The sequence below is a fragment of the Dipodomys ordii genome, unplaced genomic scaffold (genome assembly GCF_000151885.1).
Source record: "Dipodomys ordii isolate 6190 unplaced genomic scaffold, Dord_2.0 Scaffold122, whole genome shotgun sequence".
Taxonomy (NCBI): domain Eukaryota; kingdom Metazoa; phylum Chordata; class Mammalia; order Rodentia; family Heteromyidae; genus Dipodomys; species Dipodomys ordii.
The window spans coordinates 2,228,909-2,253,172 of NW_012267338.1; the positions used below are offsets into that span (position 1 = coordinate 2,228,909).

General features: G+C 44.4%; 2 protein-coding genes across 7 annotated transcripts in view; both read left to right on the plus strand.

The window, feature by feature from the left end:
• Kiaa0922 (KIAA0922 ortholog) overlaps positions 1-15,043 on the plus strand; it is a 127,447-nt gene extending 112,404 nt beyond the window's left edge. For 2 of the 5 annotated variants that reach the window (XM_013029748.1, XM_013029750.1), the window contains 9 exons: positions 3,391-3,515; positions 4,324-4,487; positions 5,804-5,989; positions 6,939-7,017; positions 8,254-8,336; positions 10,640-10,751; positions 11,711-11,802; positions 12,931-13,070; positions 14,629-15,043. In XM_013029748.1, coding sequence (XP_012885202.1) covers positions 3,391-3,515; positions 4,324-4,487; positions 5,804-5,989; positions 6,939-7,017; positions 8,254-8,336; positions 10,640-10,751; positions 11,711-11,802; positions 12,931-13,070; positions 14,629-14,904 — 1,257 coding nt within the window. In that variant the 3' untranslated portion in view covers positions 14,905-15,043. The remainder of the gene's footprint in view (positions 1-3,390; positions 3,516-4,323; positions 4,488-5,803; positions 5,990-6,938; positions 7,018-8,253; positions 8,337-10,639; positions 10,752-11,710; positions 11,803-12,930; positions 13,071-14,628) is intronic. The other 3 variants (XM_013029749.1, XM_013029751.1, XM_013029752.1) reach the window with 3 other exon arrangements.
• Positions 15,044-20,525: 5,482 nt separating this feature from the next.
• Positions 20,526-24,264, plus strand: part of Tlr2 (toll-like receptor 2) — an 8,481-nt gene continuing 4,742 nt past the window's right edge. The window contains exons 1-3 of one of the 2 annotated variants that reach the window (XM_013029792.1): positions 20,526-20,683; positions 20,861-20,957; positions 22,779-22,847. The gene's annotated coding sequence lies outside the window, so the exon portion shown is untranslated. The remainder of the gene's footprint in view (positions 20,684-20,860; positions 20,958-22,778; positions 22,848-24,264) is intronic. The other variant, XM_013029791.1, reaches the window with a different exon arrangement.

Here is a 24,264-nt window from a genome sequence, read left to right on the forward strand (position 1 = left end):
AGGGTGTGTGTGTGTGTGTGTGTGTGTGTGTGTGTGTGTGTGTGTGTGTGTGTGTGTGTGTGTGTGTGTTGAAATATTCTAAATTCACCATGTTTTATTTTCCTTTTGTGTGTGTGTATGTGTAATGAAATATTCTAAATTCACCATGTTTTATTTTCCTTTTCTGTTTTGTGAATCATTTCATATTCTTTGCTTACTTTTCTATTGAAAATAGTTTTTTATTATTAAAACAGTATATTAAGGTACTGTATCAAATATTGTGTATCAGATTTTTTTTTCCTTTTCCCTTGTCTGTTTTTACCTCTCTACCATGGATTTAAGGATTACTTTATACAGCTGATCTGTGTTTTCTCTTTGGTTTCTCTGTTTTGCTTTTATTAACACCCAGAGTCTTTTTTTTGGAGGGGGGGGTCCGGTCATGGGGCCTGAACTCTGGGCCTGGGCGCTGTCCCTCAGCTCTTCAGCTCAAGGCTAGCACTCTACCACTTGAGCCACAGCACCACTTCCAGCTTTTTTTAATTTTTGCTTATGTGGTGCTGAGGAATCGAACCCAGGGCCTCATGCACGTAAGGCAAGCGCTTTACCACTGAGCCACCTTCCCAGCCCATCACCCAGAATCTTTTTTCACTCCTGATATCCATCAATTGTCACCTTTATCAGGAAGATCAGAGAATTTAATTAGTTCACATGGTTCAGTGATGATGAGAATGATAGCTAAGACTATTATAAACTGCTCGCTAGGTGCCAAGTAATTTAACTCTTTGAAGAATTTAGTAAACTGAGGCAGAGAAGCTAAGAGACCTGCTCAAATTGACATAGCATACAGCATTTGAGAACTGGCCTGGTGACAGTGATCTTAATTGTGACTGTATGGCTCTTTCTCGTCCTGGTGAGACTGCCAGAAGGCACAGTCAGCTCCTGCCTTTCTCTTCTGCGCATTGCTAAGCAGGTATGTTAGTCTGGATCTCCGGTGTGCTTTCCCCTCTGTTCTGTCCACAGTAGACATTGAGGACTGTTTTCACTCAGGTAGAGGCCTTTCTCACTACCCACTGCTTTTTGAATAGCACTCACCTAAAAAGAAAAAGGCTATGCATTTTCTGTCTTCTTTTTTTAAATTAATTAATTAATTTTTTTATTGTGAGAATACCGTACAGAGAAGTTACAGTTACATAGGCAAGATAACGAATACATTTCTTCTCATCAAGCATTGTTGCCTCCTCTTTGTTTCCCCTTCCCATCCTTCCCCTCCTCCCCCCACCCGATCTCTCCTCCCCCCACCTTTTATTTTCATGTCAGTAACCCTTGTGTTGTCCCCTGGTGGGTGGCTCATAGACTTCACTTCTTGGTCATTCCACTCAGACCTCTCCTTCCTTGTTTATTCTTAGAGAATTCTGTGAGGTTCCTGAGCTCCACATCCTTCCTCTCAAGTCATCCTAAGACATTTACTCTCTCACTTGTACAGGGGAACAGTTCCAACCAGATCAATTGGGGAAGGACAATCAAGTGTCAGTGACCACTGACCAGCTCCTTCTTTCTCTGACCCCATATAGAAAGCAGTTCTCTACTGGTGCCAGGCCCTAAAGCGATGGCAAGGCTCAAGTACTTATGCTGACAAGCCTTTGATGGCTCTTGAGTAGTGAACAAGGTGTGGGGGAGAGGAGAAGTAATAAGCCTACAAAGGAACAGAATACAGAGTACATAAAGAACAATCTGTGATTAAACAGTGTATGTCTGATTTTTGACAATTGAATCATGTGTCTATTTATTGTCAGACTTGCAGCAATTAGCCAGAAATCCTGTAGGATTAGACAAAAGTTCTATAGGTTTTGTATATTTGATTTGTCAGGTTTTTAAACACTTTTAGAATCAGGATGAAAGTTAAGATTCTGTGTATTGGAGAGGAGAACTTTGAAGGAGTATAAAAGGGAAAGCAAAACCTCATAACTTCAAGGTGGCTCAGTGGTAGAGTGCTTGACTTGCATGCCTGAGGCCCTGGGTTCGATTCCTCAGTACCACATAAGCAAAAAGAAAAAAGCCAGAAGTGGCACTGGGGCTCAAGTGGTAGAGTGTTAGCCTTGAGCTGAAGAGCTTAGGGACAGCGCCCAGGCCCACAGTTCAGGCCCCACGACCAGACCCAAAACAAAAACAAAAAAAACATAATTTCATGTACAGTTAATGTTTCATTGTGTTTCTAGGATTTGTTTATGTGGATGCATATTACTGTAGTAGAAGTGGGAGAATTCTGATATCCCAGACTTAGGACATGTAGGGAATTTAGAAACTTTTTCCCAATTACTGTGTTATCTGCTATAACTTCATGGATTTCTACTCTGGAACAAACTTCTAAACATGAAGGTGTAATGAGCCAATCTTTGCTTTCATGCAGTGTGACTCCTTAAGGTCATTAGGAAGAGATGTGTGACCTTGAATGTGCCTCGGTCCCTATGGGGGGTACTCACCTTTGAAGGGGAGTCCCTGTTCTTCTGGGGTCTCTGTCCCTCTGTGATTCCCTCCTGATAGAACTTAACACACTTGAGATATTTTTTGAAAAGCCCTTGGTCTCAGTCAGTGAGATAATGCATATATAAAAAGTAGAGGGAAGTGTGCTGTGTCTCAAGTGGTAGAGCGCTAGCCTTGAGCTGAAGAGCTGAGGGGCAGCACCCAGGCCCAGAGTTCAAGACCCACAACCAACAAAATAAATAAAAAGTAGAGAATCCTGCTGTTCTTGAACCTATTAATAGGATATTCCTGTATGATTTATCTGTAACTTGCATTCATGCATACATGTATACATTGGTGTGTGTGTGTATGTGCGCACGCATGCATGCATTGGCTGACAAATTGTTTTCAGAGGCACATTTAAAAGCCATGCATATATTCTTGCTTTATTTACCCAAGAAGTTTTCAATAGTTTGGAGCATTCTGTGGAGATCTGGCTGTTCTTCTAAATTTCATCTGTAAACAAATGAAAACAGAAATGCACAGCTTGCTCCTCAGTTGAGTTTTAATCTGATTTTGCTTCAGTAGTAATTCATGCCAGTTGCACATACCAAATTAACAGGTGGCGGCTGGAGGATGTATTGCTGCTGAAGCCAACAGCCAGCCAGCCCCAAATTGCTAGCAGATGTTTCTCCTCCTTAGCCCCTTAGGAATTTTATAGGCAACAATTCTTCTTTTCTTCTCTTTCTGACGAGTGCAATGGAAGGAGGGAAATGAAAACAAACTGGAGACTGAGAAACACACGTCTCAGTTTTCACCTGGTCTGGGACTTTCTAAATGCAGGTGGAGCTGGTCTCCAGAAGTTAGGACAGAAACAAGCTCAGGTTTAGCTTCATGTTTAATCATGTTTAGTCAGCTTAAACCACTAAACGTTTTGTCTTTTTACTTTAGCAAGAAGATTCTTACAGGAAAAAGAAACTTCAGGAGAAAAGAGAAGGAAATGTACAAAATCTAAACTGGAGTAAGAGCCGAACATGTAGAAAAAACAAGAAAAAGGGCATTGCTCAGGCCTCAAGGTACAGTCCTTTTGCCATATTGACCTAATATTTCATTCATAATTTTGCACTTTGCCATTTTTTCTCATATTTTGTTACAGATACTTTAAAAGTGATCAGTTTTTGTAGTTCATCCTTTATAAGGTGCTTAAAGCCATAGGAAGTCTTAGGGAAAGCCTAAGCCATAGCTCTGTGCCATGTCCTTGTTCTTCCTGTCAGGGCAGTTGCACTTACAGAGCAGGAACAGGTGTTAGGGAAAGCCTGAGCACAGGCACCCTCCCACTGGGCCACTTAGAGCTTCAATAATTAGATAGAATAGTCCCGACTTCCATAGTCCTTGCTTTAGACTATAGATAGAAAGCTCTTTGGCTGTGGGAAGAAAGGCGCCCAGATAGTCCACCACTTATGACAGAATACGTGGTAATGAGAGCAGAGCCAGAGTGTGGAGCCCAGATAGCTTGGCACTGTGCCTTGGAAATCCTGTTTCTTGTGTGTAAAATGAAGGTACTCGGCAGTGCATGGAAGTCCTATGTTCAGAAAAATCCCCTAAATTGAACCTGATGAAAAATTTCTCAGCTTGAGGGTTTTTTCTACCAGGTCCACAGTATGTATGTCACTCCAGATTGCCCCCTCCCCCATGGTGTGGCCTCTGAGTTCTGATTTCCTTCAACTTCCTGGAACACTACACTCACATGTGTAAGCGTCCCCAGCAGGCATGTACTCCTGCCTTGTCTCACTGATTCATATTCCATTTCTGGTGATCTCATGGGAAAGAAGTGTGTGCATAAAGACAAAATAGGTAAGTGATTTTTTTTAATGAACTTTTCAGGCCTACCGAACAGAGTGAGCTAAAACTTTTATGCAATGACTTTGGGAGATCGGAGCTGAGTGGCGACATGGATGTAAGAAGCTGGTGTATACAGGAAAACGCAGGAGAGGTTTGTAAGGTCGATACAGAAGTGGCAAACAGCTCATCAGTGCAGAGAGAGTCAGGTATGTAACAACTTAGGCTGAGCAAGGTACTGCCCTGGAGATGTTTCCTCCAGGAAAATGTCCACTGTATGAGACAGGCCATGTCCATTGTCACTTTATAGGCAGCCTAGCTAATGATAGGCCAGAGTGGAAAGCCATTGAGGTGAGAGAGACTAGAAAGTGAAGGTCCTTTTGAGCCTGGGAAGGCCTCTAGAGTTGCCCCCTTCCTGGCCATTCCTAGTTGTCATAAACATTGCTAAAGGAACAGAGGGGCTGGCTGTAGACAGTGTCCTCTTGGTGGAAAATGGAGTAGCCAGGTGAGAGTGCCACCCCTCTCTTAAGTGTGATATTTTCCGCAGAGCCAGGCCCTGTCTAGCCTAGAACTGCTGAGGCAGTGCCTGGGAATGGAAAGTAAGGGGGCTCCAGTGCCGTGCCCAGAGTAGAGGAAGTGGTGGAGCCAGAGGACCCCTGAAGTTGGCAGCATGGTGGGGCTTGGGTTGGTGGGGATAATAATCCAGCCCACCCCACTCTCCCAGACACAAGTCCCACTGGGGTACATACCTAGTCAGTGGAAGTAGCTGGTCTCTTTTTGTCTTTCATTCTCATAACACATGTGTGTTCCTTTTCACTTTTTAGTCGGTCCTAGGGCTTGAACTGTCAGGGACTTGGACTGGTGGTTGTCTCTGAGCTACTAGTGCTCTACCACTTTAGCTACAGCTCCACTTGCAGCTTTCTGGTGGTTAATTGGAGATAGGAATCCCAAGGACTTTAATGCCCAGGCTGGCTTCGAGCTGTGATTCTCAGATCTCAGCCTCCTGAGTAGCTAGGATTAAAGGCATGAGTACCTAGTTCCTTTTCAGTCTTAATTGGAGCTGCTTCCCACCTATATATCAGTAGCTTACATCTTAATGAGAGAGGGAGAAAATTACCTATTACATCCATTTTACTAGAATAGTTTTCTCAATAGAGAAGACTTTTGCTTGCTATTTTTTGTAGTGCTGAGGATCAAACCCCTTATGTGGATGCTAAAAAAGCACTCTACCACTGAGCTTTGTCCCAGCCTCTAGAATTATTTTTAGATGAAGACTGTGCTTGGGTTTGATTGTAACTCAAAATGAATTATATTGCCCATCCACACACGTAACAGGCTTGGCCTGCGGTTTCTCCAGGTGCTGTGTTAGCTTCAGTAAGCCTCCTCATTCTTAGTAGCTAAGCAGAGTTGGCCAGTCCTGAAACTGACTGGCCTTCCTGCCTACTTCACCTCTTTGTTTGTTAGAAGTGGCACTAGATGATGAAATTGTCTTTGTGAAATACAACATTTCCCTTACCTCCTCCAGAGGGTTACTACCAGAAGCCAGAGAAGAAGCCTTCGGACAAGTTTTGCTTGGACTCCAGTTCTGAGTGTGGCAGCTCCTCAGGCAGTGTGCGTGCCAGCCGGGGTAGCTGGGGCAGCTGGAGCAGCAGTGGCAGCTCAGAGGGTGACAGGAAACCTGCCATGGATGTGCAGCACTTCCTGCCATCTGGTGAGTCCCATGTGGCCTCTCTGTTGTCTCCGCCCACTCCCCCCCTCATGTGCCCAGCACGCCCAGTGTGAGGTCCAGCTCTGTCCAGCTTTGAGGCTTTAATTTGCTTTGGACTCCTTCCCTTTGCTCTCCTCCTTCCTCCTTTCTCTTTAATCACTAGCACTATTATTACTGTTTAGTGTCTATCTCTGACACACTTAACAACTGAACATTTGTTCAGTCTTTTTTTAGTGTGGTAAAATAAGCCATAAAAAGATAGCTCAACCTCCAAGAAACAAGCCAATGCTGACTTCTTTGGGACAGCATATATTGTGCTGGGGAAGCAAAGGGTAGGAAAAGAGCAGCTGCTTGGTTTTGTGTTCCATGATGGAGAAGTTTCTTTGTTCAGACATCTTTGCTTTTCATGGCCAGCAGTCCTCACAGCTCCATCTCCCACCAAGGGGAGTATAATGAGTACAATCCCAATTTTACACATATATGCATATGTACACAAAAACAGGATGATAAGAAATATATACCTGAATGTCCATAATGGTAATGTAATTGTAGGTGATTTGTACTCCTTTCAACTTGTATTTCCTTTTATAAATTTTATAATGGTCATATTTTATAAACTCAAGGGAGTAAACACTAAAATTGTATAGCTAAATTTCTTTTTTCAGGAAAAAAAAATCTATTGAAAGATAATATGGATGTTTCTTACTTTTCTCCATCATGTGTAAGGTATTAATCCAAAATTCTTAATCTAAATATTTAATTTTATTAATTTTTCAATGAAAGGATAAATTATAAAAGACCTTTGCAACTTAAATGAATTATGAATATTGGTATAAAGTGAAAAATCATTCATTAGGGATTAATAATACTAACAAGATATGCATTTTAATACAAATAATACACAGTTAATTATACTTCTTAAAACTTGTGGTATCTGGTTTTTTAAATGCAGGGGACAGTTTTTCCTCAAGTGACTTTCCTTCTGAGGCTCCCATCTCCTTGAAACTTTCGCATCACATCTGCAACCCCACGTAAGTGTTCTGGGGTTTCTAGTATCTTATGCATGCTCTGGGGTTCCCTTCTCCCATGTGCAGTGGTTCCTCGCTGTTCACAGGGCATGAGTTACAGGATCTTCCCCCATATAAACACACACATTCACACATGCACAGACATGAAACTGCACATGTTCAAGTCCCTTACAAAAAATGGTATAGTATTTGGATAAAACATATGCTTATGGGCTGGGAAGGTGGCTCAGTGGTAGAGTGCTTGCCTTGCATGCATGAGGCCCTGGGTTCGATTCCTCAGCACCACATAAACAGAAAAAGCCGCAGGTGGTACTGTGGCTCAAGTGGTAGAGCGTTAACCTTGAGCTGAAGAGCTGAGGGTCAGCGCCCAGGCCCAGAGTTCAGGCCTCACGACCGGACCCCCCCCCAACAAAAAACAAACATATGCTTATCTTCTTGTATTCTTTATCATCTCTAGATTATATGGAATGTCCAATGCAATATAAATGCTAGTGTGATCGTCACTGTATTTTTCCAAAAATCTGTACACTTTCAATACACACTCACTTGTCAAATAGTCATCAGCCAGAAGTACAGGTGTTTTTTTCCCAAATGTTTGGGGACTGCTGGGTTGAATTAAAGGATGCCAAAGCTGTAGTCAGAGGGCAGCCAGCTGTGCCTATAGTGAGATGAAGTCAGGGTTAGCAAGGAGGGAGTACGCTGCGGTGACAAATGTACTTGGCTTTCTTGGGTGCCTTGCTTAGTGTATAAGAAGCTATAACTAGGAAGGTGAGTTGGTGAAGAAGGAAACCCAGCCTTGTTACAGGTAGAAAGTAAACTAATGTGTAAGAATTGCTGCAAACTTTATAGACTATGATAATGACCATTTGCCTTGTGAAGGTTCAGATGTGTTTGTGACTTTAACTAAGTACCACTATCCCTCGAGACTTGAAATTTATGTAATCACTTAATCTCAATAAAAAAATTATTTAAAAAAAATTGCTGCAACTTGGTGGTAGACATCTTGGAAACTGCAGTTTGGTTAAATTATTATTGCTCAAGCAAGACTTTATTGGATCCTGGGAGTTTAATGTCCCTCAAATGTTTTCTGGCTGTGTACCTTTATGTCTGTAATACCTGTATGTTTCTATGGGTGAGACCTCCGGTGAAAACATGCAATATCTGTGTAGATTACAGTGCAATATCTGTACTTCTTGTGCAGAAAAGTCAGCAGTTCCTCTGTACTCACTTTCCCCACAGAGATGTGAGTAATCTCCTGCCGTATGCAGACCCTTCCTGTCCCAGCCTCCCTGCCGAGCCTTCAGGTGTTGAAGAAGATAAAGGTGAGGCCTGTCAAAGCTGGTACACAGGTGTTCTGTTCTGTCCCCTGGGTGGAGCTTGTCTCTAAGTTGTATGTGTAGGTTGAAGGCACTTCCTTGTGGACAGGCATCATCAGGCATCTGACTTTGCTATCTGCCAACCACTCTGTATGGATATGCAGCACCTTTGTGGTAGCCCAGGCAGAGGTCACTGATCCTACAGTCCCAGTTATTGGAGACTCTCACTGCACTTCTTCATTTCCCTAGTTGGGGAGAAGACAGAAAACATGATGCCTGTGGGCCAGGCATGAGACCCAAGTAGAGAAAAAGTCGGGGGGTGGGAGTGGGGTTTCTACATCCTCACCTGCTTCCACATTCCCTCCCAGGCCCACTTTCTCCTCCAGCTCACCTTGCCTTGGAAGCCTGCTTATCTTGTTTTAGCAATCTGGTATTCATCCTCAGTCTGCACAGTGCAAGAGCTCCAGACCTGCAGATTGGGGAGTGAGGATGGTGACTTTTGTGCATGGAAATAAGAATGGTCAGAAAGAATCCCCACTCTTTCCTGGGCTTTTCAATGGAAAATTAAGTCCATTCTTCCTTCGTTTTGCCCCCTCTTTTCTCCTATTCTTTTACCTCACTCCCCTCCCCTCCCCCCACCCCCTTGTTCTCTCTCTCATCTTTTAAATGGTCTGAGACCTCATTCCTGCCCAGTCAACATCAGGAATCATAGCAGGATATGCCTGATTTGTACTCTCTGTGGCATTAGTACACATACTTGCTTCAGCTCTTATAAATTAATGGTGAGTGAGGGGTCAGGTGGATTGCAAGTTCTAGGTCAGAAGTGGACACCATGGCTCATATCTGTAATCCCAGCTACTAAGTAGATGGAGATTGGGAGGGTTGCAGTTCAAGGCCAGCCAGGCAATGAGGAAGTGAACCTCCACTCAACAAAAAAAAGCCCTGAGTTTAATGGTATTTGATTGTTGTCCTAGCTATGAGAAGCATAAATAGAAGTATCCTGGTCCAAACTAACCTGGACAAATACACAAAGTACTTGATCTCAGAAATAACGAAAGCAAGTTAAATGGGATGAATATGTGGCTCAAGTGGTAGAGTAGCTGCCTAGCAAATGTGAAGGTATGAATTTAAACCCAGTACCATGAGAAAGGAAGCCTGTTATTCCCACTGAATAGGACACTTTTTTTCACAGAAAGCATCAGATTCTCTGTGTTGTCCCTTAGATATTTCTTAGACTTGTGTGTTGCAGGTGCCTTTGTTTGCTCCTCATTAATAGTCTGAAGCTATTATTTGATTGCCTATTACATTCCTTGGAGTAGGTCCCGAGGTCATTGAAGCAGATTGTGTCTACATGGGGCCTACTGTCTACAGAGCAGATAGCTTCCCTCACACCCAGGCTCATTCTCCTCCTGCTAAAACATCCTATTCATGGTTAAGCATTTTTTGAGCTCCTTGCTCTGTGCTGCAAAGCCACACTCATGGTCTTACCTGGTGCTTTCCTGCCCCTCTGTCCTGGAGAACAGGTGACCCTGCATTTTGACCACTCACTTTGCATGGGCTTACTTACTGCATCTGCTGCCCTCCTGGCCCACAGGTCAGTGCCTTCTGCCTCCAGGGACATTGATCTTGCTTCCTGGCTTACAGCATGAGACCTTCAGAAAGCTCCACATCCCACCTACCACAGCAAGCCATTCTTTGCTTTCATAAGGATGGGAATTGTTGGTGCAGCTCTTCTTTCCAGGGACTGGTTCAAAGTCCTCCCCCTCCCCCTCCTTGTGCTTCCGGTAGGGCTCGGGCACACCTACTTCAGGGCCTTTGCCAAATTGTTGCCACTGCCTGGCCTGTGTTTCTCAGAGCCACATGGCTCACTTCCTGTCCATAGTTGATATTTGATGGCATGCTCCTTCAGTGAGATCTGACCGCCATAGTCAAAATTGCACTGTTCATTTTCTGCTATACTTTTTTCCTTTGTATCTGTTTCCTTGAATGTACTTGTTCACTGCTGCATCTCTAGGATCTTAATGAGGCCTTGCACAAAGCAGCCTCTCAAATATCTACTTAACTTAGTTCTCGTCCAGGCAAGGAGACATTCACATATCATCTGAAGCAAAGATAAGCAGCATGCCATCTTTCAGTGTTGCGTCTGAAATAGTGTCTCCTAAAAGGAGTCAGGAAAGGCCACAGTAGTCAGTGTGTGTGGGTGACAGACAATAGGAGATAAATTGAGCTAGGCATTATTGGAAGGGCTACTGGAGACACTGGGTATTGAATGAAGGAAGTAGACTGAAAGGCCTTGCTTCCTTCTTCAGGTCTTTACTCACCTGGAGACCTATGGCCCCCCGAGCCAGTGTGTCTGTCTAACAGCTTCAGCTGCCCTGTGGATAACATGTCTGGTGTGATGCAGGAGCCAGTCCATAACAGGTAGGACCTTGCTGCCTGCTCTGCAGGCCTTGCTTGACCTAATGGCTTAGAACTGAGATTTGTTAGATGTTCTTACAAATAGTAGAATTAGAACATTTCTTCTGTCTCTTAGAGATAGATTGTAATGTTTTAGAAAGTAACCAACCAGTAGGCACTGAAAGAAACATGCAATAAAAACTGGGGACCCTTGTCATTATTTTGTGTGTCTCTTAACATATATGAGGCAAATTTGAAAAACAGTCAACTCCTGATTTCTGCTCTATAGCAGCAGAGATTTCCATTGTCCCATGACATCACTCCTGAACACATTGACAAGTTTAAAAGATCAGACCGCTTAAGCATCAACAAAGTTACACAATGACAGCATCTTAAGTTTTCCATTTGGTATTAATCATTCAGTTAGGGAACCTGGAAGAAATGTTGATACCTTTGTTTAATCACAGGATCCACTGAAAGATGTTTTTGGTTCAGCTTATTACAACAGTATTTATTGTCTGATTTCTGTAATGAGAGCCCAGTTGGCAATGGTGATCAGTGTGTCCTGACTAGTAGTCTTCATAGTGGTGACTTCCTAAGCTGAATATTGGTGTGAGAGGTAGACATTTTATTAACAGAACCAACATGGCAAAGTCCTTCAGGTGTATGCTTCATTACTATTCTGGTTCCTCCACAGTGCTAATACAGCTGTGGCCTTGGGTTCTGTATCTAGCTAAACTTAACAATGGTCATAAAGGAGAGGTGTGCCTGGTCTAAGCCATCCATCCTACAGATGGATGTTACAGATAGTTACGAACATATAGGGATGGCCTTCGATTCCATGGCTTGAGAAAATAACATCATTCATTTTCCTAAATTGGGGGATTTACAATGATTAGGATGTTGGGCAGTAAAATCATATTCTTTATTTACTTGATCTCTTGGCATCCCATTTCTGAAACTAGACCTCTTGTTTTTTATAGCAGTTTCATTGACTGGAATGCAACTTGCGAAGGCCAGTTTCCCAATGTGTACTGCCCGTTGGAACTGAATGATTACAATGCCTTTCCAGAAGGTAAAAGTGGTTTGAGCAATCCCAGTGCTATCCTTTTATTCTCTCACAAAGCTGTGAAGAATGTGCCTTTTAATAGCAAGCAGTCTCAAAGAATGGTCTTACAGTGGTTGTCAGTGATTTCATGTGGATCCAATTGTGCATGCCTGCCATGTGCAATTCTGTATGGCCCTCAGAAAGCCTTCTACATATAACCCTAGTCCATTGAAACCTTGCACTGAGGTAGAACCATGTCATTTGTATTTCTGTGGACCATTGAGAGTCTGGGACACTAGTTGTTTGCCGTGTTTTTCCATAGCCCCATATGAAATTGATGTGTTTGCCTGCTTGTTCTTTAGAGCATGTCTTGATTCTTGGGCCAGATGAGCAGTGCTTGGAGAAGGAAGGATAGAAGTCTGGACAGGAAATGGAAGTTAGAAATTCTTGGTCTCAAGCATGTGCTGTGATAAATAAAAATTTCCTTGGTCATCTGGAAAGTGTTCCTGTTATAGATTACAGTATGCTCATGATTTCTCATACTAGTGCTGCCTTTCCTGTAAGCCATGTTCACATGTTCTTACTTTGATTCTACTACCTGCACTGCTGTCTGCTAGCCACAAGGGGGGATGCTTTAGTAGTGTTCCTTCCTAGGATTATTGGTCAATATTATCTAGTGATATCTAGATTTCTAATTGATTTATTGGGCTATAGTGCTTCATGTGCAGGTGCTAAGCTTGCATGACAGGCAATTAAAAAATGAAGGAGGTATATAACTCAACAATATACTTGCCTAGCACGTGTGAGACCCTGGATTTCATCCCCAGCACACACACATACATACCCCTAAAAATAGAATGTATATGAATCCTGACACTGTCAATGGTAGTGTTTTAAGTGCACTTTGTATAAGAAAGATTCCTGTCAGATAATCAAATACAGACACACAACCCCTGAGGCAGACTCCTCACGAGAGGTCACAGGTGGGATCTCATGGGCAGGCTTTCCCTTCAGCTTGGGGTGACTGTTCCACAATTACGTCTGTTTCTTACTTGCCAGTATAGTAAGGCTTGGAAAGTTTTTTTTTCTTGAGAGTAAGAATTTAGCTCTCTCCATGAAAATGTTCACTGTGCCACTGTTTCCCATCCCTCATAGAAAACATGAATTACACCAATGGCTTCCCTTGTCCTGCAGAAGCTCAAACTGACTTTATCGACCACAACTCTCACTCTACCTGGAACACCCCACCCAACATGCCCACTGCATGGGGACATGCCAGCTTCGTCAACTCTCAGGTAGGTGTTGCTCATCCTTTGCTGTGGACCACTTCCAGTTAATTAATCCCTCCTGAATCTGGGCCTCAGTAGCTAGCCGTCCTCCCTAGGCTAGAGTTACACTGTGGAGACTGGGAAACACCAACACTTTGGCAGCCGTGAATGAAAATGGTGTCCCAAACTACATCAAGCAGAGATTGTTTATGAATAAAATAGAAATTGGACCAGCAAAGGCTGCAGCATAGCTGTCTTTATGTGGCCTTACTCACTTTTCAGCTGTGATAAGAGATGAAGTGAAAGACACAGGAAGGTCTGTTAGGGGACAGTGACTAGGTTTAACACATTAACTCCACACATTTGTTTTTTGAGAGGTCAAATTGGGAGTCTTTATTGGAGAGCTGGCAACTGAAGATGGACTCCTGTCTCTAAGATCTGCAGATCTGAACAAAGTCCCATACCTAGCTATTAAAGACAAAATCCACATGCTTGGGCTGGAGGCACTCAAGCCTTAACAAATATAGACCACATTTCCACTCTTACTTTTTTCCTCATCTAATGGTACAAATTTATTTGTGATCAAAGGAAAGATTCATATCCAAATGCCTTTCATTAAAATGTGTAAAGAGCCAGGAGTGGTGGCTCATGCTGTGATACTAAGATTTGAATGGAGAGTCTTATGCTTGATAGGCAGATGCTCTACTGCTTAGGCCATGCCCCAACCCTGTTGGTCTTATTTTTGAGATAAGCTCTCATTTTTGCCTGGCTACTCTGGACCACCATAATCCTGCTATTTATGCTTCCTGTGTAGCTGGGTTGGCAGGCCACCCACATTTTTACTTGGTTGAGATGAGATCTAGCTAACTTTGTGGCTGGCCTTGAACTGTAATCCTCCCAACCTTCACCTCCCAAGCTAGAATCACCATCATATGCCACTACAGCTGGTTCTTCACTTTTTTTGGGGGGGGGGGTCGGTCGTGGGGCTTGAACTCTGGGCCTGGGCACTGTCCTTCAGCTCTTCAGCTCAAGGCAAGTGTCTACCACTTGAGCTACAGCACCACTTCAGGTTTTCTAGTGATTTATTGGAGATAAGAGTTTCACGGACTTTCCTGCCTGGGCTGGCTTTGAACCACGAGATCTCAGCCTCCTGAGTAGCTAGGATTGCAGGTGTGAGCCACCGGCGCCCAGCTCACATTTTTTTTTTTTTTTTTTCGATTCCTTTTTTTTTTTTTTTTTGGTTGGTCGTGGGGCCTGAACTCTGGGCCTGAGCGCTGTCCCCCAGCTCTTCAGCTCAAGGTTAGCACTCTACCACTTGAGCCACAGCACCACTTCCACCTTTTTCTGCTTATGTGGTGCTGAGGAATCGAACCCAGGAACTCATGCATACAAGGCAAGCGCTCTACCACCGAGCCACCTTCCCAGCCCCTCACATTTTTTTTTTTTTAATCAAGGCATTTGGCTGTGAGTTTTCCCTAACTTGGATGGGTACCATGCAACTGTCCACTGGTAAGTATTCAGGCTCTGCTATCTAAAGCTTCTGGTGTTTTTAATTGTGTGCCTCTTTTTCCCTATTCGCCTTCAGCCCTACCTCACCAGTACCCGAAGCTTGTCTCCGATGTCTGGACTTTTTGGCTCCATCTGGGCCCCACAAAGTGATGTGTATGAAAATTGCTGCCCCGTTAGCTCCACCACAGAGCATCCAACCCACATGGAGAACCAGGCTGTCATGTGTAAGGAGTACTACCCAGGGTTTAACCCTTTTCGTGCATACATGAACCTGGACATATGGACTTCCACAGCAAATCGCAACGCGAACTTCCCACTGTCCAGAGACTCCAGCTACTGTGGCAATGTGTGAAGAGAATTGGATTTTTAAACAATGTGAATAAAGAGGCTTGTGTTTTGATTAAGAGTGTAAACTGGTTGTTAAGATAGATTACGACATTGGCAGATATTTTGGCACTTTTATATGAAAATAAATTTTTTAATGAAATCTGGGTGCTCTGTTTTTTTAACCTTCCATTGATAAACCAGTGGCAGACTGAGCATCCATCTGTCGTAATTTCCATAATTGAAGAAACGTGTGTCAGGCATGCCCAGTGTTTGAAACGAGAACCAGCAGGGAGAAGGTAAGTCTTGGAGGGGAGTTGCTGGTAGACCCCTCCCTGAGCATCAGCACCACTATGGACATTAAAAAGTTACTTGGAGCTCTACTCAGGAGGCTGAGTAAAGCTGATGATCCCAGTTTGAAGCCAGTTGAGGCAGAGAAGTCAGTGAGACTCTTACCTCCATTAAAACAACCAAATAAAGCCGGAAGTAGACTTGTGGCTCCAGTGGTAGAATTCTAGCCTTGAGCAAAAAAAGCTTGGGGACAGCACCCAGGCTCTGAGGTCAATCTTCAGGACTAGCACACACAAAAATTGAGTTACTTAGGCACCAGTCCAGGGCAGATGTTGCTTGAAAACAGGGCTGCTTCCCAGTCCTGTCATGTGTTGGCTGCTGTACAGAAACAAGGGCCTAATGTTTGCATCCCTGATTGTTCCTGCCCCTCTCCTGGGACAGAAGCAGGGGCATTCTGGTAAGTGCAGAGCTGCCCTACCCACAACCAGTCCCACTCTCAATAGCAGTCTCAGGAGGAAGTCTTCCCACACATCCCATTGCTTTGTGGCTAAGGTTGTTTGTGCATGTGCAGACTAAGAATATTTTCAATAAAATTTTATTGTTTTGTCTTCATTGGAAATTGAAGTATGACTGATTTTTCAAGTGGAACACAACATTCCTTTTTGAGTTGAGTGAGGACAGGTGTACAGAGTGAGTACATCTCAGGCTGCCATGCTCCTGGGGAAGTTTCATGCTGATGATCTCTGCAGCCCTGGACAGCATTTAAAGCAGTGGAGATAAGTGAGTTTCGGACAGTACCAAGGAGGGAAAAATGAGCCCAAGGAGAGGCTGTGGACAACTGCACATGTACCTGCCAAGCAGGTACATCAGTTGGACCTGAAGAGGTCAGGGACATTGGTCAGGGAAAATGATGGTGGTAAATCATTCCATACCAGCCAGAGCAAGATGGGGGCATATGGAGGGTCTGTGCCAGCTCTCAGGGGAGCTACAAACCTATGCAGAAGCAGGAGGCAGTAGCCAGGCCCAGCACAGGGACCCTGCAATACCTGGAGCAGGAAGGCCCACAGAGCAATGGTCTGAGCAGGCACACTGGACTGGAGTGTCCTTGCCCTCCTTGCTGGCTGGAATGGTGCATGGGGAAGGGGATGATGAGGACAAAAGATTCATCTCAGGCCTCCACAGATCTAATGCTTCTCTGCCATATTAGTCTGTTTCATGTTTTAGCATGAGATACTTTAGCTAGTTGTTTAGAATTTTCTCTCTCCTTTATTCTCCAGGGTTTAGAGGTTTGTTTGTTTTTTAATCTGGATGTCATTTTACTAGTTTCCAACATGCCTTTTTGCTATTCTAGGGTGAGGCATGTCTCTGCTTGCCTACAATGTCGTCATGATTCACCATATTTTAACAGGTGGTTGGAGCAAGTCTGAGGACTGAGCCAGTGAGAAGGCAGGAGGCTGGTGGCCATGATTGGCTCCTGCTCAGCATGCTGGTGGTGGCAGTGATGGCAGCTCCTCATTCAAATACTTCTTTTGAATGAAGGTATTGAGTGTGATATGTTCTTCCCTTTAGTTCAGGGAGGGTGGGGGGAGTGTATATTCTACTGTATTTTGGTCAGAACAGGGTTTTGAACTCAAAACCTTTCACTTCCTTGGCTGATGTTCTACCACTTGAGCCACACTTCTGGTCCTGTTTGTTGTAGGTTTTGGGGTTTTTTCCTGCTTAATTTGAGATGGAATCTCAAAAGACTTTTCTACCCTGGCTGTTTTGGACAGATTTCTGTATCATCTCCTGATTAGCTAGGATTACAAGCATGGGCTACTGGTTTGTAGCAGTAATACTTTCCAAACTGCAGGAAGTTACAGCCATTCACAGCAGTGACGTTCACTTCCTAAAACTGAAAAGTCTGAGAAATATATTGTGCAAAAGTGGAATTTTCACCCGGTCATTTCCTGGAGAGACTGGCCTGAACCAGAACAGAGTGAGAGCTGTGCCAGCACTGGACACAGCTGGCACTGCTCAGTGACACGAGTTTCTGAGGGTTATTGCAAAACTCAACTTGGCCATGATTCTCTGTGGGTCCAGAGAACTTTCTCAGTACAGCTGTCCCTTGAAACAGTAAAAGATCTCTGTACCTAAGCCTTATCTCCCATTTTCTGAGAGCAAGCTGGTCTTTTATTACTGGGCCACACTACCATAGAGGGGCTTTTACCAGCAGGTCTCTGCCCATCCCCTTGATTTTCCTGAACTATTTCCCAATTATCCCCCAATCCCATTCTGTCCCTTGAGATTCTCTGGGAGGCAGCACCCTCTGCTCTGTCTACAACACCAAGGCTTCTTTCCCAAGAGAAACGAGCTCAACTACTTCATAAGAAGAAGACAGTATGGTTAATTAAAGACCAAAGAATATTCACATTCCTTAGTACACTTGCCTTTTGTAGCAAAAAGGCATATTAATCCAAGTGGGTCCTTTCTGTATGGTTCAGTGGCCAGAAAGAGTTTTTGGCAAGGTTAGTCCTTTCTAGCTCCCTTAAGGACTAACTCATTCTCAGTAGTATTTGTCTCTTTTAAAGAATGGTAAGTCTGTGGGCATAGGTAGCTTACGCCTGTAATCCTAGCTCCTCAATCCCTATGACACTCATTTCCAGTTAACTGCTGAAAACAAAAGCTGGAAGTGGAGTTATGGCTCCAATGGTAGAACAGTAGCCTTGAGAAAAAAAAAAAAAAAAAAAAGCTCAGTGACTACACTCGGGCTCTCAGTTCAAGCAAGCCCCAGGACCACACCAAAAAATCAGGCTCCAAAAGCCAAATATTAGCCAGGTACTGGTAGCTACTTAAGAGGCTGCCAGCCTGGGCAGGAAAGTGTGAGACTCATCTCCAATTAACCACCAGAAAACTAAGTGGAGCTGTGGCTCAAAGTGGTAGAGCACTAGCCTTGAGCAAAGAGCTCAGACAGTGCCTACGTCCTGAGTTCAAGCCTCAGGACAGGCTCAAAAAAAAAAAAAAAAGCTGGGCACTGGTGGCTCGCGCCTATAATCGTAGCTACACAGGAAGCTGAGATCTGAGGATTGCAGGTCAAAGCCAGCCCAGGCAGAAAAGTCCATAAGACTCTTCTCTCCAATTAACCCCAGAAAACCAGAAGTGGTTCAAGTGGTAGAGTGCTCGCCTTGAGCTGAAGAGCTCAGGGACAGTGTGTAGGCCCAGAGTTCAAGCCCTACAACCAAAAAGAAAAAAAAAAAAATGTAAAGAGTTCAATGAAAGGAGCTGGGACTTCCACCAGCCCATACTACTGCATGCTTAGGGCTAGACTGTGGTCTCTGCTTACCTTACCGCTCTCCTTGGCAGATTATGAATCTGTTCAAAGCAGGGGTCACTCAAACAGGAAAGAGAGAATTGACTATGAACAGAATAGCGGATTGTATGACATAACCCCCTTATTTTCACCCCGTTCCTTAAACACTTTTTTCCCTGTAGTGGGACTTGAACTCTGGGCCTGAGCACCACCCCTGAGTTCTTTAGCTCAAGGGTAGCACTCTACCACTTTGAGCCACAGTACCACCAGTTTTCTGGTGATTAATTGGAGATAAGAGTCTCATTGACTTTTCTGCCCAGCCTGACTTCGAACCATGATCTTCAGACCCCAGTCACCTAAGTAGTAGGGTCTGAATGGGGACACCTCCCTCCCTCATGGCTAAGTTTCTGCCCAGTATCTGTTACCTAGGTAACTGGAAGACCTGGAAGCAGCCACCTTCCCCTCTAGCTAGGTCACATCCTGGGCCACCTCTGGTCACATGCCTCCCATCTGACCTTAGGAGCATCCCAGACCCTCAGGTCACATCTGGATCCAGTGTGCCACACCTCTTCCTGTCCCTGGCCTAGATAAGTTCTGGCCCAGAGGTGGGTCATCCTCCCCTTCCTTTTTCAGCCATGCCTCTCCACCGTGCATGGTGGGGGCAGCAGGTCCGTAAATAAACTTCTCCTGCCTGAGTAGCACGTGGTGTTCTCTTCATCGGCTATCTAATGAAACCTACCTATTTAATATATCTTACACTAAGTAGTTGGGATTACAGGTGTGAGCAACTGACACCAGGCCCCTTCACCACTTTGAACAGTTTGGACCCACTTCATAGGTAAAACTAAGTCCCTATACTTAAATCTTTTCTGAAAATGTTAATTAACCTCGAACATTTGCCAGGCTCTGGCCTCTATATTCTAGATAAGAATGTTCTCCTTAACTGGTGAAAACTGAGCCTTCTTATCTGCTCATAGATCTCAACTATGTCAGTGTAAAGACTTGAACCCAACTCTGCCTGAGGGAACATTTGCCCTTATGAGCCATGCTCCTAGAAACATTGGAGCTTGGGAACTTTGTCCCTGGCCATTGTCTGATCTTTGGGTGCTTTTCTGTCCCTCTAAAATTGCCTACCCCTTCCCAATTCCTTCACTCCATCAAGAGGAGGTTTGAGCCCCAACTATCTGGCCTGCCTTTGACTTTGATGTTTTGTGTGGCTCCCAAGCATGGGTTCCTGAATGAATTTGTATGTCTTGTCTCCTGTCTTCTGTGGATTCAAATTCCTCACTAGCACCTCACCAGCAGTGGTGTAATTGAACAGGGCAGAGGAAAGAACCCAGGATTTGGGGTAAAATTCTAGTTTAACTCTCAGTCCTATCGCTTAAAATTTGCATGATATTTTCTGTATAACAGATGAGCGAGAATGCTTCCTTCAATTCAGAGTTCCCTTTGTGAAGACCAAATGTAATTATGATTAGGGATATTAGGAATATTAAGGTAGTTTAATTTTTTAAAGGCAGTTGGTTTCGTTTTCCCTCATGAATTTTTCTCCGGGACAGATAAACTCACCTGTGTGGAAATGAAGCCAATCTACCACTGTTCCTGGCCTGGAGGCCAGCAAGGGGAGTGACTTGGTGCAAAATCACACGGAGGCTGGAGGTGTGGCTCCAGTGGTAGAGCACCTGCCTAGCAAATGAGCAACAACAAAAGGGCACATAGAAGGGAAAGGCCCCAATCTTCTTGGGGAGAGAACGGGTGGGACTCAAGCTAAGTATACCAGCGAGGACCGACTGTCACAGGGCTGGGAAACAATCAACAGAAAACAAACTGGGGCTGACTGGGCTTCCTCCTGCCCCCAGACTTCAACAAAGCGTGGAAGAGGAAGAGAGTCCCCTGCAAGATTCCCCAGCCCGAGGCGCCGGCGCGGCCTGGCAGCAGTGCGGGGTGAGCCCTCCCAGGGGTGGGGCCTTGGCTTGGGCTGCCCGGGTGGGGTGCTTCGGGAAGTCCCTCCCGGTACAAAGACCTCTCGGTTCCCCTTTCCCAGCCCGGCCATCCCTCCCCGCCCCCCGGGCCTCAGGAGAAGCTGCCGGGGGAGGGGGTGTGTCCTGCGGGCAGCGAGCCCCGGAAGGCCCCGGCTCCCCGGGGCAGTCCTCACTTCCAGGCCGGGCGGCTGGAGGCGCGGGAGGGACCGCGGCGGGACCGGGCGGTGTGGACCTCCCTCCCCCAGGTACGCGGGCGGCACGGGCGCTGGGACGGGGCTCCTCTGGAGAGGAGCGGGCGGTGGGGGGAAACCCGCGGGGAATCCTGCCCGGCCGGGGCGGGCGACGGTCCCCCGGCCTGCGCGTCCCCAGAAGGGCCGCCTCCCTCCTTGCTCCCGCGCTGCTGGTGCTCCCCCTTCCCGCAGGTCCCCAAACCTGCGGATGCCAGAGCCTTGCTGGGCTGAGACCCAACACGGACCCCTGCAGGACAAAGACTGGATTTTTTACTGACTTATTTCTGAGGTGGTTTTACTCAGAAGTGGGAAGGGTCTCTTGCGCGCACGCTCTGCACTTCTGTTCACTGCTGGTACACTCCCACTTAGGCCAGGTCTCCAGTCTAGCCTTTGGCTGGTGAATTGAAGATAGGATCTTGCAGCCTTTGCTGCTTCAGCTTTTTGAATTGATATCCTCAGATCTGCTTCCTTGAGTAGCTAGCTAGCCACAGTGCTGGCCCTGCTTCCTGCATTCTCCCTTAGATGGGTGTGTAGCTGGGAAAATAACTTGAGTAATCCTGGAGTTGAGCTCTTTTCTGCGTGAATGCTCTGAAAGTGTGTCTTTTTAACTGCATCCACTTACATAATTGAGGCTTTGTATGCATGTGAGCCAAGAGATGTGAACCTGCCCACATGATTTTGATCTTGGGGAAGACCCTGACTGTGTTCCAAAGAACTGGTAGGTAGGTAACAAAAAAGACCACACACACACACACACACACACACACACACACACACACACACACGAGAAAATACCACACATACACACACACACACACACACACACGAGAAAATACCACACATACACACACACACACACACACACACGAGAAAATAACTACCACACACACACACACACACAAGAAAATAACTACCACACACACACACACACACACACACACACACGAGAAAGTAACAACTACCTTGATTGAGAAATGACTTCCTCATCAGTATTTCGTTTGTCTTGTTCCAAGCAAAGAATCTTTTAATCATCTTAAGCTTTATAATGTCTCTGTTTTGGAAAATATTGGCAGAATTCCACCACATGTTTTAAATATTTCTAAGTTATCAGATAATGTTCGTACTATTTTATTTACAAATTAACTGGGGAAAAAAATCTTACTACAACCCTTCCCCTGGTTTAAAAAAAAAGCAAGAAAAGATATACAAAACACAAAATAAGTGGTAAATAAAGTAATAATGTCATAATTTGATCAAGGTATTAGTAATTATATAGAAGGAAAAGCCTGCTAATTTTATAATTAACATAGTAATATTGTTAGAATAGACTTAAAAACTACAACTGAATATTCATATGTTGTTGACCAGAGATACTTAAGGACACAAAAGAAAAGGCCAAAGCTTGTAACCAGTTATCAATAGTAGGTGGGTATTTAATATTTAATATCAGGCAAAAATAATCATCAGTAGAAAAAAGGAGGAACATTTTCCTAGAGTCAAAGTTCATGAGAACAGATACAAGTTCTGAATTTATAAAAACCTATATTAACATGACATAAAAATGGAGCCAATCTGATAGAATAAACGGAAACAAATTCACAATGAGAGGGTGAGATTTAATCATCTCTCAGAAACTGATAGAAAAATCAGACAAAAAAATCAGTAAGGATAAAGAAATTTTAAATACTATACAGCTAAGAAAACCTGGAAGAAATTAACAAGTTTCTGGTCAGGTAAATCTACCAAAATTAAATCTTGAAGAAACAGAAAATCCAAACAAATTGTGAATGAGTAATAATACTGAGACACTAATAAAAAAATCATGCATCAAATAAAAACCCAGGGTCAAGTATAGTGACTTATACCTAAAGCCCCAGTTACTTGAGAAGCAGAGATTAGAAGGCTTCTGCTACCCCATTTCAAGTAATAAGCTGGATGTGGTGATCTGTGCCTGTGATTTCAGCTCTGTAAGATTAAAATTTAGAGTAGCAGAGCAAAAACGAGAGACCCTATCTGAAATTCTACTAAACATTTAAAGAAGAACCAGTGCCAACTCTTTCCAATCTGTTTCAAACACAAGGAGGATGTAACTCTTCTGCACTCATTCTAGGAGGTCAGCATCTCTACTACGGAAGTCATATAGAGAAAAGGAACTACTTACTATCTCTGATGAACACAGGTGAGTAAGCCATGGGCATTGTGTCCTCTAAGTGGGCTGGTGACCTTATGGATGGGCTCAGTATTGAAGGCTTTTTTGCCCTCTACCTTCTGCGGTGGGAGGACACAGCTAGGAAGCTTTATCTTGCGGCAGAGTCAGCCTCACCTGCCACCAGTGCCAGAGCTTTGATCCTGGGCTTCTCAGCCTTTATAATTACAGGGAGGAAATTTGTATTCTTTATAAATTATCCAGTCTTGGGTACTTTGTTATAGCAGCAACAGAAAGTTTCCATTGGGAAAGTTGGAACTCTTAGAAGTGATAGATGTGCTGATTGGGTGGGTATGTTGGTGGTTCCATGCATGTTGACACAGTTATCCTCACTAAATTATGTACACTAATTCTGCACTTTAATAAAAAAATGGTACTGCTGGGCACCGGTGGCTCATGCCTATAATCCTAGCCACTCAGGAGGCTGAGATCTGAGGATCGAAGTTCAAAGCCAGCTCAGGAAGGAAAGGCCATGAGATTCTTCAATAAACCACTCAGAAAACTAGAAGTGGTGCTGTGGCTCAAGTGATAGAGCTCTAGCTTTGAGCTAAATTGCTCAGGGACAGCGCCCAGGCCCAGAGTTCAAACCCCACAACCGACAAAAAAAGAAAAAGAAAAAGAAATGGTACTGAGGTTTAAACTCAAGGCTTCATGCTTGCTAAGCAAGAACTTGCTTTACCACTTGAGTTACACCTCCAGTACTTTCTGCTCTAATAGTTTTTGTGAGGCTTTTTTTGTATTTATTTATTTGTTTTTGTGCTGATCCTAGGGCATGAATTCAGAGTATGGATGCTGTCCCTGACCATTTTTTGTCAGTGTTCTACCGCTTGAGCCACAGTTCTACCACTTTCAGCTTTTTGGTGGTTAATTGGAGCTAAGAGTCTCATGGACTTTCCTTCCCAGGCTGGCTTTGAACTGTGGTCCTCAGATCATGGTCTCCTGAATAGCTAGGCTTACAGGCATGAGCCACTGGCACCCAGTTGCTCTGGCTATTTTTGGAATAGGATCTTTCTTTTCTTCCCTCTAGGCTGATCTTGGCTGTGATAATTCTATTTATTGCTCTTACTATGGCTGGAGTGACAGGCACACACCCCTGTCCAGCATTTATTGGTTGAAATGTAGGTCTTGAAAACTTTTTACCTAGACTGGCCTTGAACTCCATCCAGTCCTTCCAATCTCTGCCTCCCAAGTAGCTAGGATTTGAGTTATGAGCCACCAATACCTGGTCAGTTACATTTTTATATGCCAAATACTTCACAAAAGCTAGGAAGAAGCCGGGCGCTAGTGGCTCACGCCTGTAATCCTAGCTACTCAGGAGGCTAAGATCTGAGGATCGCAGTTCAAAGCCAGCCCGGGCAGGAGAGACCGTGAGACTCCTATCTCCAATAAA